Source organism: Mya arenaria, chromosome 13, assembly GCF_026914265.1.
Source record: "Mya arenaria isolate MELC-2E11 chromosome 13, ASM2691426v1".
NCBI classification, from domain to species: Eukaryota; Metazoa; Mollusca; class Bivalvia; order Myida; family Myidae; genus Mya; species Mya arenaria.
In genome coordinates this window covers 60,672,493-60,690,549 of record NC_069134.1, presented here as the reverse complement: position 1 = coordinate 60,690,549, position 18,057 = coordinate 60,672,493, and the positions used below count along the sequence as shown (strand labels likewise).

Below are 18,057 nucleotides of genomic sequence, written 5' to 3'. Positions count from 1 at the left end.
AATTGTCTGATGTTGCAGTTTAAATACGAATTCAGTCACGTTCTAAAGAAAGCATAGTGTTCAATTTTGATAACTTTTTTTCATTTAGTTTTTGCGAATTTTTTTTATTTAAGCAGTACTTGATGGAAATAACGGTAACTATATATTGTTCCACCTAAGCGCAAATTTATTCAACAAATTGCAAATTTTAAAATCGCACTTTTAAGGATATTTCATATATTTAATTAGTTTGAACGGAAATACCAAAACTTACCGCAGTAATTGGATTATATTTGCATGGTTATGTATCATGTTATGCATTGTAATCTATTGTAAGATTGGAATTGATGGTGCTTGGTACTTGAGACTATAAAACCTGAAGGCCATTTCAAATTGTTCACTTTTCATAATTTATGTATTCAATTATGTTGGTCGTCGATATCAAAAATTGTTGGTATTTGCATGGTTATGTATAAATCATGTTAACTATTGATATTCACCATGCACATTTTTTCAAATTGGAATATGTTGTGATATATATATTGGCTATTTCTAATAGTTCGTATTGTTAATGGCTACATTGAGAAGTTAACAATCTTAGCATTCTCTTCTCAAGTTCGACGACATGGTATCGGCTTCAAGAATTATTTTTGATCTGGTTGCATTTTCTTAACCTAGCATATGCGTTGTTTAGACAAGCAGATTGTTCTGCTACTGAAACACGCAGACCCAACCAAGCAATGCAAAAAAAAAACGTGACGCTTCAATTTAAGAACCTCTTGAAATTCACATCAGTCGAGTGTACAGATTTAATTGTGTGTGTTTTTACGTATAGCTAGGACCTGAGACGCATCTCTCACTTCACAAATGCCCGATGCCATTTTGTGATTCTGCTGACGTTTTTCTAAAACCTATTATTATTATCGTGCTAACAATTTAATTCCATACATGAAATCTTACACCTTCAGTTTTAAGGAAGTGTGGTTTCTGTTGAATACTTGAAAACAACGAAAACATAATATAATTATAGCATTTATTAAACAACCTTATTTTTCCAATTGCATTCTAATTTATGTAAAAAAAATCATTTCAAAACATTCAATGTTATCTCAACTTTTTCGTAAATTTGATGTCAAGATTTCGTATCATCTTACTTGATCAAACAGTCATAAACTTCTTCATGCAGTATATTGACTCCAATTGCCCTGTTCATGAACGATATCACCGTTATCGGTGCGCTGTTGATACTACAGATTGGCAATGACAAAGAGATAGGAAAGTAAATATGAAACATGATTGCGACAACAAACAGTTAACAGTCCATTGTACCATGTTAGAGGATTTCGTTGTTTTTGTTTTAACATTAACTACAACTCCGGAACGTTTTGATTTGCAGACTTTTTTCTTAATTAATTGATGAAACAGCCATTAACGTCATCATGAAGTATATTGCACCCCAACGGGGTTCGTCTGCTATTTTATGATAGCCAATTGGGTAACGTAATAAGCAATAGAAAGTGCATATTAACAGGTCGGGATTATGATAAAACGAAGGGACTACTCAAGGAATTATATAGAAATGATTTAGCATCAAAGTTTCAAAAAGGTTTGTTTCAAGAATATAAATGTGGAATATGATATCTTCTGAAATTTAGCAGTATTTAAAAACGTTGGCACTCATGGGGTTCATGTCTTATGAGAGTTTTAGTATGCCTGAGATAATCTCTAAATGCAACTTCACTCAGAAGAAACATATTTTTTTATTATGCATAGCGAGGAACTTCGACGCATGTGCCACTCAACAGTGAAACCGATTTACCTGATCATTTCTGAATGTCTTGTGTTTTGTTCATCGCTGAAATCCTTAAACTCTCTATGTCGGGATTAGGTTGTAATAGTAAATTGAGTTTGAATCGTCGGATATAATGAAAAAAACAGCTGACTTTTCTATAGCAAAATCAAAAATTTCATGTTAATATTTCCTTCAAACGGAATTGACAACTCTTCAATACTACACATAACTTAATTGGCGTGATATAGTAACTATGTTACCATATAATTATATAATGATATTTGTAATAGCCATAATTTCTGGCCGTTCAGTTGATGTCATGAATTACTCAGTCCTTTTACTGGTCAACTTCTATACTTACTAGCATTTCGACATACTAGTATTTTTCATAGCGACTAATCGATATTAAAGTCATTTCAATAATAAGTAAAATTTTCAGCACTTTTTTAATTCAAGAGCTACTTACAAAGCTTTTAAACTAATAAAGTAAAATACCACCTCCTTAAAGTTTGCTTAACACTTCACTGGCTGACCAGTTGGCCACGTTCTGTGTAAGGTAGCAGGTGTTGAAATGACTTCGATGGAAACCTGAAACCTGTATTTAAAGTGACGAAAGTTTTGAAATCATATTTGTCTTTAAACTGAGCCTGACTCGGCTGCTGACCACGTTTATATTCAGTTATTTTATTGTGTGAATATTTGGTCTAAATTCGAATGCATCGCCAATTAAAATCATGTATCGTACGTATTATTTAAAGCGTTTAATATGGATAAGATTATTTCGCGATGAATGTTTAATATCACTCGTTTCTTCCAATAGTCCATGTGCTCTGTAAGCAAAGGGCCAAAGCAAATAGTTTAATAACTGGAAATTTAGTTTCGTAAATGTATTAATGACTATTTATAAAGTAGTTATTTGGGATGGCTTTTATCTAATGCTTCTAGGAAACAGCAGTAAAGTATTTCTTAAACAAAGTGATACATTGGGATAAACATATAATTTTAGAATCTTGTGTAATGTATGTCATAGTGTCGCGTTGTGTATTTCTCATAAAATGAGAAAAAAATGTTTATTTTTAACAATATATTGCCTAGCTCTTACATGTAATAAAAGAACAAGAAATTATGCTTATTACTCGTGGCCCTAATGTTGTAAAAATATTGTTTATGTCCTGTTTATTTATTCAATAACAGCAAATATGATTTAGAGTTGCTCTGTTCACCTTTATTAGTGAGAAAGAGCCATGTGTTGGAATTGTTTTCGATTCAGTATTGATTCCAAAGATTATTTACAAGTTCCGCAACGTAAACTGGTCAGTTATTGGCCAATTTCATTCTTCGCCTTTATTTAAACAGAGATTGTTGCCAATAGTGTTCATTTGAAGATCAGTTAGACATTACAAAGTTGCTACATTCAGATGTCTATGTCTAGAAAAAAAACACTAAAAGAATTGTCACGTCCTTCGATTTACCCAGTAAATGTTTATTCTAAAAATTATTGAGAATTTTAAGTACAGCACAAATGTACTAGAAGAAAATAAAACTGCGTCTAATACAAAAATAATGGGTTTATGTTTAAGGTTTAGATTACTGGACTTGTTTGTTTTTCCTTATGCATATTATTCAGAACTGCTAGTTTCCGCATGCACAGGTCCCTGATTCCGCTAGTATATTTATAAATACAGCTAAAAATGGAATTAAGTCAGTGAAAGTGATATGTTTCATCATACGTTTTTAACAAATTCTCCATCGAACTACATTATTTTCAACTTTTCACACGCTCAGTAGTAATAATTCACAAATAGCCAGATGGCAGGTTTGCGGTTTTGTCGGTTTATCGAATCTACTTTCCTTCGTGATCCGAGTATTTCCATTCACGTTGGATTTGCTAAAGCCAGCGGGTCTTCGGAAGTCCAAGATTAGCTGGTACAAATATTTGTTGTGATAGTGATTAAACTCGACGGATGTTTTAATTGTAAACAATACTACAAGATATCGTTCAGATGTTCGGGAGTTAACTTTGAGTTATACAAGGTAAACCTAGATGTACATTTGAATGTTTACATTTACAATCTATCTAAATACTAAACAATCGAATAAATATAAAAGCCTACAATTTTAAGCAGTTCGATGTATTAATTGTCAGACATCGTATCGGTTTAAAAAAATCCTTTGTGGCTGCATTTGTCCATTTTAAACACCTTGTCAACGATCGTAGCATAAGTAATTCTATCATTCGAAACATATATTTTGATTGTTCAGGTTTAGGTGTTTGGAGGCTATTCGTTGCCAAAAGTCCAGACGTGTATGTGTGTATTTTAGGTTTGTAACATTGATGATTTACCAATTTACATTTTACAACCGCCAACTCATCGGTTGTATGTGTACATTTTACACTGCACATTTTCATTTTTCATTGTACCAATTGGAGTTTTATTCTCGTTGCATCTATTCAACAGACAATTCAGTCGTGTTTATAAAGTTGTGTATGTTAAACACACGTCATTCTGTGAAAGTCAAATGCCGGGTTTTACATTGCGGTGTGTAGAAGACAGATTTCAGTTCGTAGTTCTACAAAGTACATTGTATGGTGGTGACTTTTCATTCGCAGTTCAACATGTTTACGAGATGAATTTAATTTTATTTATAGATAGCTCCGCCTTAACCATGTCTTAACTCCGCCTTAACCATGTCTTAACTCCTCCTTACGTCTTTCGGAAATTTCCGCTATCACTCGGCACTATTTAAACCAATTATGGATACTTTGGACCATGGACATTGCGAACGTTATTATGGACATTACAAATCATCTATATTATGACATTATGGACTATGATTTTGAAACAGGGTGGATTATAAATTATTTCATGTCGAATAAAATAATATATGATATTACAACATGTTTTTGTCTATATAATATTAATTAATACGCACATATGACATGAAATGAGATGTATGCAAAATGATACTTGACTTATACACAACAAAATGTAAGTCATTAGCGTTAAATTATACTTCAAGAATGAAAAGTCCCATTGTCTTATTTTTCTTTTAAAGCTGCACCCTCACAGATTGACCGTGTTGACAACTTTTTTTTATTTTTTGTTTTGGAATTAGCCAATTTGCGTAAATGTCTGGATACCAGTGGTATAAGACTGCTGACAAAAGATCAGATACAGTTTTTCAGTTTTACGTTCGCAAATTGATGTTTTATGGCTAAAAGTGATACTACAGTAACGTTTTAAGAAAAATGAAAAATATCGGCAGTTTTCCAAACAATTTAGATCGGTTTTAGTGTGAGAAATCTTATTATTTGTATAGAAAGCATTGCTGCCAAAATCAGCCGAGTCTGGGACAAAAAAGGTTGTCAAAACTGTCAATCTGTGAGAGTGCAGCTTTAAATTACTATAAACACTATTTTAAATTCTACCATTAGAGGACACTTTCTTGCCTATTTGCAATGTTTAAGATTGCAAGTAATATTAGATAATTTAAAATTTACGAAGAAAAAATCTAAATTTTCATTAAGTTAAAATTATTCACTAAGATGCCCCAGAGGTTTCTTACCTGGTAGCTTGAACTGTATGGATAAAATACACATAGATTACAACTTCATATAACTCGTATATTATACTGTAAAAAATAATATTTTACAGTGAAACTGCGTTCCCTCAAACAAGCGGCCGTTCGAGAACCGGCGTTCCCTCGAGGTCAGAGCTTGATCCCGAACTTTTTTCTTTCTATTTTCATATAAAATATACTTACGCTGCATCAAAACCTAATTATGTCGAGCAGTCGATCAATATCCTCGGTTCCAAATACACAAATCGTGCACAAAACCTTATGGCTCCCTCGAGGACATAATTTCACATTTTTTTTCCCGAACGCGTGTTCCAAAATAAACAAACAATTGCTAGGCGTTAAAATTTCGCAAGTAGTAAAAATTGCAATGACAGTTGAAAGGCAACTTGATAAGGTGTGAAAACCCGTTTTTATGTATAGGTAATTAATAAAGTATTTTAATGATGAAGTCAATTTATTGCTAATAAACAATTATTACTTGCTGCTACCTTTTATACCCCACCCACACTCATCACTCAGGGCTTTTTTTCACATTTAGGTGAAGCGGACCTAGCCCTTTTGGAGGGGAAAAATCGCGCGTTTGTTTTTCTAATCTAAGACTCACGATATCTATTTTTTCATGTTATTGAAATCCCCCACTTGATTGTTATGGTTCACAGTGGCAGATCCCGTAATTCATAACTGGGGGACACAAGTGGGTTGGAGGGCTGTTCTTCCATCGACATGGATATTTTGTTTCAATGATGTATTGAAATTACACATTTAGACCATACATGCTTATTAAGATAGTAAATGTATAACATCATACAAAACTAGGTGGATATCATTATGATGTCCATCAAAAGTTTCGTGGGTTTGCTGGAGCAGGTTTTGAACAGGGACTTGCGTTAGAGGGGCGTTACTTAGGGGCAAAACTTTTTGGACATGATCCCTCGAGTGGGCATGACATTAATATGTTTAAAATGTGGGAAGTGGGGTTTAGGGGTACTTCCACTAGAATATTTAAAATTTGTTTAGTCTGAATTGGTGCATTATGGCGTAATTAAATATTTTTTTCTGAGAAATATTGAAATATTGACAAAAAAATTAACCTTTAAGTTTACTTGCGGGCCAACTGGGGGGGGGCACAGGCCCTACAACTCCCCCCCCCCCCACTGCTGAACGACCCGCCCATGGTCCAATTGTAAATATTGCTTGGTTGGGTATATAATTAAAAAATCAACTGACAGTGGCAGTATAAATCTGGGTCCGTGAGCCCAGCTCAGGTACACCAAATTGCAATTGACTAAATAATATGGTGATTTATAACCCATTTAGGAACATTTATTGTCAAAATAAAATAAAAGATGAAGTTAATTTTAGTTTTTAATTGTGAAATAAAGAGAGAATACTCGGACTTACAACCGGGAATTTACAGGAGGTAGGCGAAGATGTTATCTCCCTTGCTTGATTCGACGGAAATAAAAGAAAGAAAATCTGATTCGTTAGCTCCGCCCATTCACCTTCGTTTCTTTCGGTGACCATATAAGGCATAGGCGAAATTGTCTATCCTTGTAATTCTGAACTTGTCAATTGACTTTTGTAAACCTGGACTTGTTGGACTGCAAATGTTCATTTTACGAATGCGAGTGTCGACTGTAGGATCGCAGTTTTACATATGCATGATTCAGCTTTCTAAATTACATCATCATATTGTTAAAGGCAAGTTATACGATCTATGTTTTAGTGAGTTTATACAAGGTCGATCTGACAAATATACATTTTGACTACTATAATGACAAATGACAAATCAATACGGAAAAACTGACGAATAGAAACAACAAATAGCACGTCTACATTGACAAATGTAAGATATATTTAGTACGATTAAGAAGCACATTGTGGGAATTACACGTCTGGACTTTAGGCCACGAATAGCCTCCATATAGGTGAAGTTTAATGGTTTAGACAGATAACTATTTGGACATTGATTGATTAAGTAGCGTATGATATTTTGCCGTACGCTTTTTGTAAAAATCCTTACATTGGTCGTTACTTTGTCTATACAGAGAATGTTGATTAAACCGGGTGGATTTAAAACGTATATCATATGAACGGTTCTACATTTTCTCTGCTTTAATAACGCGATGAAAGCAGAACACGAGGGAGAAATAAGTACAATGTAATTTCTACGCCATCTTCTTCTGTCAACATTTCTGAACGGTGTTTTATTAAATATTTGATAATTTTCGATAACAATTCTAGATCCGATTACATAGAAGGTTACTTAGTTAGTCAAATGTGGTACAAGTGTCTTAATTCACTATCGAGTTGAGACTGAATAAGAGACTAACCTTTTGTCTAAACGTATCTTTTTCAATCTTTAATTTCACATATTTAAATCAGTGGGTTTTTTTTTCTGTAACCCCAAATATCAAAACCAATTTTCGTTTCTTTACTGTAAAATAATAGAGATCATTCAGGCATTGCCATTGAAGCCATCGTATAATGAAAAAGATTATGACATACCGAATATGTCAGTTTTTTAAAGTTAAATAAACATTAAAAACAACGCAAATAAGGATTTTAACATTTTATGAATTTCATCGGATGAAAAACTGATAAATTGACATTTCAAGGGAAGTTTTACCTTCGAAAGCAGTTCAAATTTTAAATGATCATTTAAACTGAATTTATGATTGTTTTATTTTATGGCGGAATTTAAATTTTCCCTGGAAATAAAACTGCACTAAAATCATCATTTGTTTAATCACCGTAATTTGTATGATTTGTGAACTTAATTTTAGATTACATCAAATGAATTAAACTCAAATGTGACTATGGATTTTAAGTTTTCAAAGTTATCTAAGACTAACAAAACAGTAATAAGGCATTTCAAAGTAAAACAAAAGTACGTAGGTGAAAGCTACAAGCTTGTAATTGGAATTAGATAAAGAAGCAGATAAATCATATTCGCTTTCAACCCTCGATACTTGCAGATCAATGTATTGTGCGTTTTCTAGTAATTGCAGACGACCATGTTCATGCACCACAAGGACTTCCCCTATCGTCGAATAACCCCGATACACTACAACGCTATGTTTCCTTGTGTTCCATGCGCAGTTTCTCAAGAAATTTCTCGTAAGTGTGAATTAAAAACGAGGCAGTTTCATTGGTTCCGCAAGGAAACCTCTCCGAAAATCTGACACTCATAGAAATATTTTAACGTAGAAAAAGTATTCTAGCAAAAGCATCAATTTTACTCGGTCCGCTTGGTCACTACAAATTTCAAACCAACCACTAATATTACTCGCCTGCGGAGGCAAAAGCCAGTACAGGATTATTGAATAGTACTGAACCGTAACTTGCGATTTCATTGAAAAGCTTGTCACACCTGCCTCGTGCATATTCGCATAAACGAGATTATGTCAGTCCAAATTCCCACGGTATGTATGAAGTTTTACGGAAGAAAGTACCGTGGTTGCCGACGATTGGTCCCAAGAAGCCAGCGTCATCAGACACTCTATTTTGAACGACAACCTTGTCAGTTTTTTCTCTTTAACTCCCTAATTTCGTTAAATGAGATTAAAGATACATAGTATTTAGCATGTATGTGAAATACGAGAAAGCTAAAAAAAAGTGTGTGAATTTATTCCGTACACACGGACTAAAGACATGCATTTCATAGATGATACGTATAGTCATGTTTTGTTACGAAATATGTGACAGAGATTTAGATTAAGTCAGTGACTTGATGTATTGTTCCACACCCGCAACGACATGGAGACGGCGTATAAATTCCAGTTGCGTTACACGAAAGTTAGCATTTCAGTTATCTAGTGAAGCTGCGTAACTCATCGTGGATGTGAACCTGAACGTGATGTTGCATGTACATTTAGTTTACTTTATAAGCATTAGCAAAGTTCATACACATATTGACTTGTACGTGTAGCTCATTGATCCTCGCATTAAGATTTTGTACATGACAACACATATCTGGAGGACGTACCGCACAAAGAGTAGTTCGTGAGTACACGTACCCGTACTAGTAGCGGTTCGCAACCTTTATTTGTCAATTCGTTGTAGAATCATTTGCACAGCTTCCAAAAATATGTAGATGATTTTAAACAATAGCGTGTTCTTATATTTTTATCACTTGTTACGAACCCATTAATTTTATCATAAGAGTGTTCGGCTAGCGCAGTGTGAGTGTTCTAACTTCTAACCAAAGAGTCCCGGGTTAGATTCCCGGCCTGGTCGTAGTTTGGTTTGGTTTGAGGTCACCAAGCCGGACAATTCTGGTTTTCTCCAGGTACTCCGGTTTTTCGCAAAACACATGACCAAACTCGCGCGTGATATGGTGTCAACGAGAGTGATGTGGCATACGTTAAAATAGTTTTCTTTGAGATAATTCCGGAAATACTGATACAGTCTGGTGCGAATTTGCTGCATTTGTTAATTACGAACAGAACAATATTAAGACGCATGCATCACTCAACACATGTTACGTAATCAATTCTAGAGCTCTGTGGTTTTTGGTTTTTGCAATGATCCATTTAACTTGAATGCAGTGAGCCTGGTAAATATAAAAAAAAATAATTTCTCAATGATCAATTTTGTATATCTTAGGGTTTAAAATTCACGCGTCTTATGAACGTTAAAAAAGCAAAAACATTATCATTTTACCCACACTAAGAATTTAAATGATCATTACACTCCAGATAATTAAATAATAGAGTAAATAAATGTTTAAAGCAGAAAACGTTTGTCAACCCATGCATCATGATAGACCTTGAGTCTGGCGTAGGTTAACTGGTTTAATACAACTGAAATTTTCACTGTTTTACTGACCATGACAAAGTGGCTACCCCAATAATACTTAAGACGATGTTTGGATACCAATGGTATGTCCATTGTCTTGTAGCGCTAAAGGTTGGTGATTGTTTAATCTTAGATATTGTTCCATTAAACAGGACATTGGTTACATTGACGTACGTACTGGGCTAGTCCCTGTAGTTCTTCGTTGATTTATTGTAATAGTAGCCTGGTGAAACGTGCATTCAGTTGGCAAAGTACTCAGTTATGCAAACTTGTGTTAAAACCATCAGCTGTGTTAAATAATCCATTTTTGATTCATATTAAACCCGTAGTACCTTTTCGTCTCTCTTTAACTATGTTCGCGTTAAAAGAAGTTTATTACATAATACGGATATGTATTGAAAAGCATTGCGAATTGGCTGTTCCTGGAATTTGTTTCAGAACATACGCCCATCTTTGTTAAATCAGCAATCATGTTTTGAGTGACGACGACTTTGTGTAAAAGCATATCTAGATATATACTTTTTTTCAAAGTTTGATTTATCTGTGGTTTGGATTTAAGGCTATGACCCGTGTTCTCTTAAATAACCTTGTACGAATGATATGAAAGTTGTATATCATAGTTCAGTAAACATTGTGACAGTCTCAGGTGGTTGTTTGGTCAATTGAAACAGTTTTAAAGTGCTGAATTTGTGTCTATTTGCTCATTTATAAAAGGCTCAGCGGTAGTGCAATATTTTGTTTGATATATGCGTATGTTTATCAAAAACTTACTTCATTTTAAACGTAACCCTATCTCATGTCTGATGGAAATTATTTTTATAAAATTAACAATTGCGTTCAAAGTTCAACTCAACTAATATCTTTAAGGCATTCGATCCACAAATATGTGCATTTTGATGCATGGTTGCCCAATATTTGTTTGGTATTATTTGAAAGGCATTGGTTTTTAAAAAGAAAAGAAAAAACGTGTAACCAAAACTCATATAATTTAATGGAATAGTTTCCGATTTCTAACGCCTCTGTTGACATTAGTTTTCTCGAGAACACAGTTAAATGCTATTACCCGCCATGAGATCACATATTTATTTATAATAATGATCATGGACAAAGTAATGATGACACTGGGATAGGTACCGATTGTTTCACACTTGGATTCACAAGCCTGCAACCGTTAACAAATAAAAGATAACGCAGTATGATATTGGAGGAAAATTAGAACAGGCTTTAGTCGTAGTTTGAAACTGGCATTTGGTGAATGGATATACTCGGATTCACTAGCCAGCAAACGTTATCAGATACCAGGTAATGTAGTATGCTATTAGCGGATACATAGAACATGTTGTTGGTCGTTACTTGTAGCATTTCTTTTAAACGGGCATTCGTCGAAAGGATATACTTTGATCCACATGCCAATTCAGCCTTTACCAACTAAATAGAAGCGCAGTATCATTTGAGAGGAGGTTCAGACGGGCTTTCGATCGTGATGTGAACAATTTATTAGGCACTGGATTTCGGTGAATGGACATACTAATATGACAAGCCAGTCCAACCGTTACCAAATGACAAATAATACAGTATGATATAAGAGAACAGGTTTTTGGTCGTAACTTGTACCACTAATAGGATATTCGGATTATATATCTGATTATATATTTGAAAAGTATTTAAGGCGTGTAGCAGTTATTGAACATTGTATTCTACAATTTAATATTCTTGCTAATCAACGTTTTTACAGTCAACAAGCATATAGATTATCAATACAATTATAAACAAGTATCTATACCAAATTATCCTACAAGTAATTCGTCGTAAGCTAGTTAAATAATTTGTTACTGGCATACATATCAAAACCGAGGGTTTGTTGCACAGATACCAATTTTTGCAATTGAAAAATATGGTGACAAATAAAGATTAACGTATGAAGTAATTGAACTTTATTAAACATTAAAATCAAAACAAATACTGATTCTGACAGTTTGCGAATTTCATGTGATAAGACAAGTGAAACATTGACATTTGATAAAGAAGCGGTTATGATTTAGTATCAAATGCTTGCTATGATTTTTTTCTGTCGGAAATAAGAATACATATACATTTTCATTATAATGTTTAGGCGCATGGCTCTGCCGAACTACAGTACAAAACTCCAAAAACAACATGGTACTTTTGTACAATAAAAAAATAACGGGTGTTTATCACGGATTGTTAGGTACCGCCTTGGAACGGTCAATAAAATGTAAATTTACTGGGGGTTTAAACCAGTTTGTGTATACAACCTCGTTCTTATCCTAACAATCCCGAATCAAGAAAAAGCGTGAATAGTGAATCTTATCAAAGTATGCATAAACTTGAGGAAACTTAATAAAACAAATAACAATAACCTAATGGATAAATATTAAACTGATATATCTTTACACCAAAACATTTAATTCTGTAAATTTTACTGCATTATTATAAAAGTCGCATTTCAGCTCATGATCTCAGATTGTATAAAGTACTTACTAATCCGACTCCTAGTCCTAAGCTCAAATGCGGGCCTATCCTTTTCTTCTGTAACTTGAGCAGTATTAGACTAAAAAAACATAATAAGCCTTTTCAAGTTATGGAACATGTCTTATTAATTTTGCAGGTCAATGCATTGAACTTTATTATTTGTTCGTAGTCGACTACTTCAACGATCCACTAGGGTTTCCAAATAACCCAGAATGACACTTTAATTGCTCCATCCAAATTTATGTCAGACTGACATGTGCGTCGGTATTATCTTTCAAGATTCTCTTGTCTCATTTACTGATATTGTATTCTCGTATTCTATGGAAAGCAACTGCGTGCATGTCAATTTTTGTTAAAATATTCAGTTCTTTTGATATTCTTTGAACGTTTTGTTGAACAAATGAACACCTTTGTGTAAATCTGTGAGTAAACTTTGAGTTACCAATAAAATGTCGGCCACAAAAACCAGTCCCTTGTAATGAGAACCTGAGAAATAATCAGATAGTCATTAATTTGCAAGCAAAGCTCCATTTCAACGTGTGGTCCTCAATCGGTTAGCTCATAAATAAGATTTTTATTTTCACATTTATCAGATACAAACAAGCTGATAAACTCTCGTATACATAAATTTATATGGGCCAAAAACATACGGCATGATACAAAATACGTCACATCTAATTGGGTAAAGAAAAAACCCATTATAAACAAACATCTTGACAAAATTTATGGTCCTATCTCGCAGGCGATAAAACCCAGACGAATGTTAGGACAATGATAAGTAGTTTTGACTATATGCAGGGATAAGGAATGTTTGCTAGAGAAAACAGATTTCGGATGGTGGATCGCCTGAATTTTTGATTTTATTTCTGTGTAAAAGGATTTGAAAACTAAACTATGCTGGGTGTGTCAATGTGTGTGTGAGTGTAAAAATTTAAGTTTTTTGTTGATCCTGAGGAATTTCTGAAATTCGGATACAGACTCTTGCATTAGTGTATTGTGTTAAGCGGACAATGTAAATATTTTTGTTATTCAGCACGTGGTTCCTAATCAGATCCGAAATGTCTATGTAATCACTCAAAGGTATTATTTTTTGTTACCGACAGTTTGTTCTATGTGGCAATGCAACTAGTATCATTGGTTTAACACATGCGAACGTTTGAATTTAACGCGTTTGGGTAAACTGAAATGAGGAAACAGCTTAATCATTAATAAGAAAATGTTTGAAATTATTTTTGGTTTTTGTATATAACGTAAGTTCCACTATATATTTTTATTTTCTTCTTTACTATTTACCTTCATGTTCATGTGTTGGTTGTTGTTTGTTTTGGTTTTCACAGAATGAAGAGATCTTGAGCAAAGCAACTCTTTGAACTGAACTAACTAATATATTTATAAACATTGGTTTTGCTGTTTCTGAGTACAATTAATCAGTAAATTGAAAGTTTGTAATCAAAGAGACGAAATAATCTTTAAATTATCAAAATACTCTCCCGCTTGATCACAGAAATGCATTTTCTTATCATAATAGCCGGAAGCTGGTTACAAACAAATGTTTTCTATCAATCATTATATCGATAAAGGTGTTGAATGTAATACAATAGCTTGCAGGAGTTCATAAGTTAAAACTTTGGTTTAATTGGGTTGTTTGAAGGATCATCGTGTCTTGAAATGTTAGCAAATTAGGGTTAATGGTATAAAAACCCTGTGAGATTCAGGTTCTATGGTTTAAACCGTTGCGTGAATGAGGATACACGGTTAAACCCCTATTGTTAATTAGGGTCTAGTTCTGTGGTACGAATAGGAGGAAACGAATAAAAGTGTTACCAGTTGAGTTAAAAGTAGATATTTCGGTTACCAGACGTGTACCTGTTGTTTCTTTACAACTATTTCAAGTTTATACGTTTAATTTTGTATCAAATAAATCAACTGCTTGATCAAATTGAAATGAGGAAAACGGTTAGCGCAATTTTTGAGTTCCCGTCTGCAAAATAACAATTGATTTGGTGAAATAAATAAAATGGCTTTAGCAAGAAGGACATGAGTTACTGATTTCTATGAATTTATACACTGACGTAGTATTTGTTTTGTATTTCATTATGCTTTCACCTGATTATAAGACTGAATGTGTCTTTTTTATATGTTAATAATGGAATAAATACCATGATATATAATTATTCATGATATAGCCCGGCATAGAATCGTAGAGGTGGCATAATTTAAAAAAACGGTAGCATATATGCAAACATTGATACCTGGTATCTTAATATTGTATATTTATTTGACATATTTGTATTTTCAGTCCCGGAGAGGTCAATCCGCCCGACCGTCACAATGACGGTGGCCAACGTCAGCGTCTGGTACAATCTCGAGGAGATCAACGTTAACGCCACTAACGTTACAAACGTCACAATCATGAAACTTGACAAGGGCATCGACGCAGTATGTGACGGCATGGAGACAAATACATCCGTCTGTGATAAACAGGGGCTTGGGATCAGTCTAGCCACGCCTATTGCAATGTTGACAGCGGGAGTCCTTGGAAATATAACAGCGCTTGTTGTGTTATATACCGCACGAAACCGGATGAAGAAAACGTTGTATTTTATTCTACTCACCGCTCTAGCATGGACGGATTTAATATGTCAATTATTAGTTGGGCCCATTGCAATAATTGTATACGCGAACAACCTCCGCTGGGTCGGGGGAGAGCCGGTGTGCAAATATCATGGATTTTTCATGGTCTTCGCGAGTCTCATAACTCCACTGTTTGTTTGTTGTGTGTCCATAGAGCGTGTTCTTGCAATTACATTTCCTTATTTCCACGAACGCGCGGTGACCCGGAAGAAAATTTATATCGTAATAGCGTGCTGTGTTATGTTCGTGACCGCATTCTGCTGTTTGCCGTTTCTTGGGTTCGGTAGCTATGCTCACCAGTTTCCCGGGTCATGGTGTTTCTTGAATTTTCATAAGGAAACAGAAAGTGATACAGCATTCGCGTACCTGTATGGATTCATCAACGTCACCATTATAAGTCTTATTATAATCATGAACGTGGTTGTCATGGTGACCTTAATTAAAATGCGGATGCGGAAGTTGAACAATTCTCCTCCAATGAAACGTCGAGGGTCCAGTACCGTGAGGTCCAAGTTAAAACTAGAGGAGGAGACCCAGATGATGTGGTTTCTTCTAGCAATGACTGTCGTATTTACAACCTGTTGGTTTCCCTTAACAGTGAGTATTATAAAGGCAATTAAATTTATCAGATGCGCACGCATGATCTGGCGTAAGAGGCAGCTCATTTAGAATGTTCGCCCTTTCCCCATGGAAATCCATGCTTTGTTTCCCGCATCACATAAAACTGTGCTATATTTTGTATAAACTGGTGCATTCTTGTTACATTCATGCTGAGTTGTTCTACTATATTTCAATTAATAGCTGAATAGTACAATAGGGGAGGACGCCGGATGCTGTATGCAGATTTATATGATCAATAGTTTAAGCCCGGAATTATAGATATTCTGGTTTTCCCAACCTAATCCTCCGGTACAAACAAAATTAAACCGTTGTAATATACACACGTTACTTCGGAAACAATAGAGTCATTGGACAGTTACATGAATTTCAATAGCTCGAAATTCACCTTTATTTGTACCGGCATGGGAAAACCCAGTTATGTTTATTCCGGACTATATATATTACCAAGTGCACATGGGCAGTCAAGTTTCGATCGATGAATTGGTACCTCAGATTAGGTTGCACCTCGTAGCCCGTTTATTGCATCAATTAAGATTAGTTTTGATGTTAAAAACTTTGTACATTGTTCTCTTTAATTTAGGTTTTAAACTAAGTAACGTGTTTTGAAACAGAAAAAGTTTTGTGATACCAGAGCTAATGAAATTACTAGCCTGCATGATAGTGTAAACCTTGATGTAACTCTTTCGTCGTTTGTACTACTATCGAGCTTCCTCTTCTTTGAACTCGGTTTATGTTCATTTACACTTTATTTTCAAGTCTTAGTGCAGAGGCTTGAATATGTTCAGTACTTAAATGACGAAACAGAAGTAAACATTGAACATGTGTTAACTAACAATGCATTTTTTTTGAAAACTTATTGGGATAAAATGTACGGGAAAACACCAAACAGCTTTAAAAGCCAAAAAACGTCGGGTATATCATTGTCATCATGTGAATTTCTCGGACGGTTTTTTGTCGTTTATTGCGTTTGTAATTGGCAGTTAAATTGCCAAAAGTCACTTCTAATTATGAGGCGAAACGTACTTGTTTACTTTATGGTGTTTCTACTTGTGTTTGATAATTTCGTTCGACAGTTGTTGCAAATGACAGTTGATTATATCATTATCTATGGGTCGAGTACTCATGAGTGCCGTGGCTCAATTTCGGTTAGACAATGTAAAGCTATATCTGAAGACAGCGTTGGAATCCAAATGTGAATTATATGCTGAAATGTATTAATGATCAAGAGCAGCTATATTTAAACCCGTTTTAAAACAGTTCGACCTCGTAGATGACCTGTGCCGTTAACTTTTGTTCCTATGTATGAATGTCAAAAACACCTTCCTCTTTGGTGACTGTTTATGTGTATTTCTATACTTTTCAGATTCACATTCTTATCAATCAGACGACAGGCCGCGTAAATTACCGAGCAGATTTGATGGGAGTTCGTCTGGCTAGTATAAACCAAATTCTGGACCCATGGCTTTACATTCTTCTCCGAAGATCAGTCATCATAAAAGTCTTCAGAACAATCAAAGGAATAGTGACCTTCACCTCAACTATTGATAAAAAATCCCGTCATCATAACAGCAAATTCATCACAGATCATGACCCCAATTCGATTAAACGTGTTAAAGATATTGAACATGAAATGAATGGCAGAATTGACGCAGAAAGGGAAAGTGTGGAGTCTGAGAGCAGTGAAACTAAACTAAATGTCCATTGCGTAACTTCAACTAAAATTTCTGCACAGGTCGAAACCACGTGAAATCCTTATCATATCAGTATTATTGCAATTACAATGTATTCTGTTCATTTTTACCGTCCTACGATATTAATCAACTTTAAATCTTAGGTTTTTTTATGTCTTTATTGTTTTATTTTACGTACTCTATGTCACCTATATTAAATTTTCAAAACAAATTGTTTTCCTTTATTGAATTTATTACCTTTGACCAAGCGCTGAAGGACCGTCATTAATGCTGTATGTTTTATAAGCACTAGGCCACTTAAGGACGGGGCATATAATGAGGGAGAGGAGGATTAAAGGGATAGAATAGGGGAGAAAGAGATGGGGTTGAGCAGAGAAGTGAATCGATAGAAGAAGAGACGGCGATTGAGGCGAAGACGAGGTGATTGAGAAAAAGATGGGGGAGGGGGGAGGAGGTGTAGATTTA

At 34.5% G+C, this 18,057-nt stretch overlaps 1 protein-coding gene across 5 annotated transcripts in view; it reads left to right on the top strand.

The window, feature by feature from the left end:
* LOC128213228 (prostaglandin E2 receptor EP2 subtype-like) overlaps positions 1-17,776 on the top strand; it is a 72,458-nt gene extending 54,682 nt beyond the window's left edge. For 3 of the 5 annotated variants that reach the window (XM_052918794.1, XM_052918789.1, XM_052918792.1), the window contains exons 2-3: positions 14,946-15,877; positions 17,265-17,776. In XM_052918794.1, coding sequence (XP_052774754.1) covers positions 14,978-15,877; positions 17,265-17,648 — 1,284 coding nt within the window. In that variant the 5' untranslated portion in view covers positions 14,946-14,977 and the 3' untranslated portion in view covers positions 17,649-17,776. Of the gene's footprint in view, positions 1-3,738; positions 3,806-11,400; positions 11,456-14,945; positions 15,878-17,264 lie in introns of those variants that run through there. The other 2 variants (XM_052918793.1, XM_052918790.1) reach the window with 2 other exon arrangements.
* Positions 17,777-18,057: the final 281 nt, after the last annotated feature.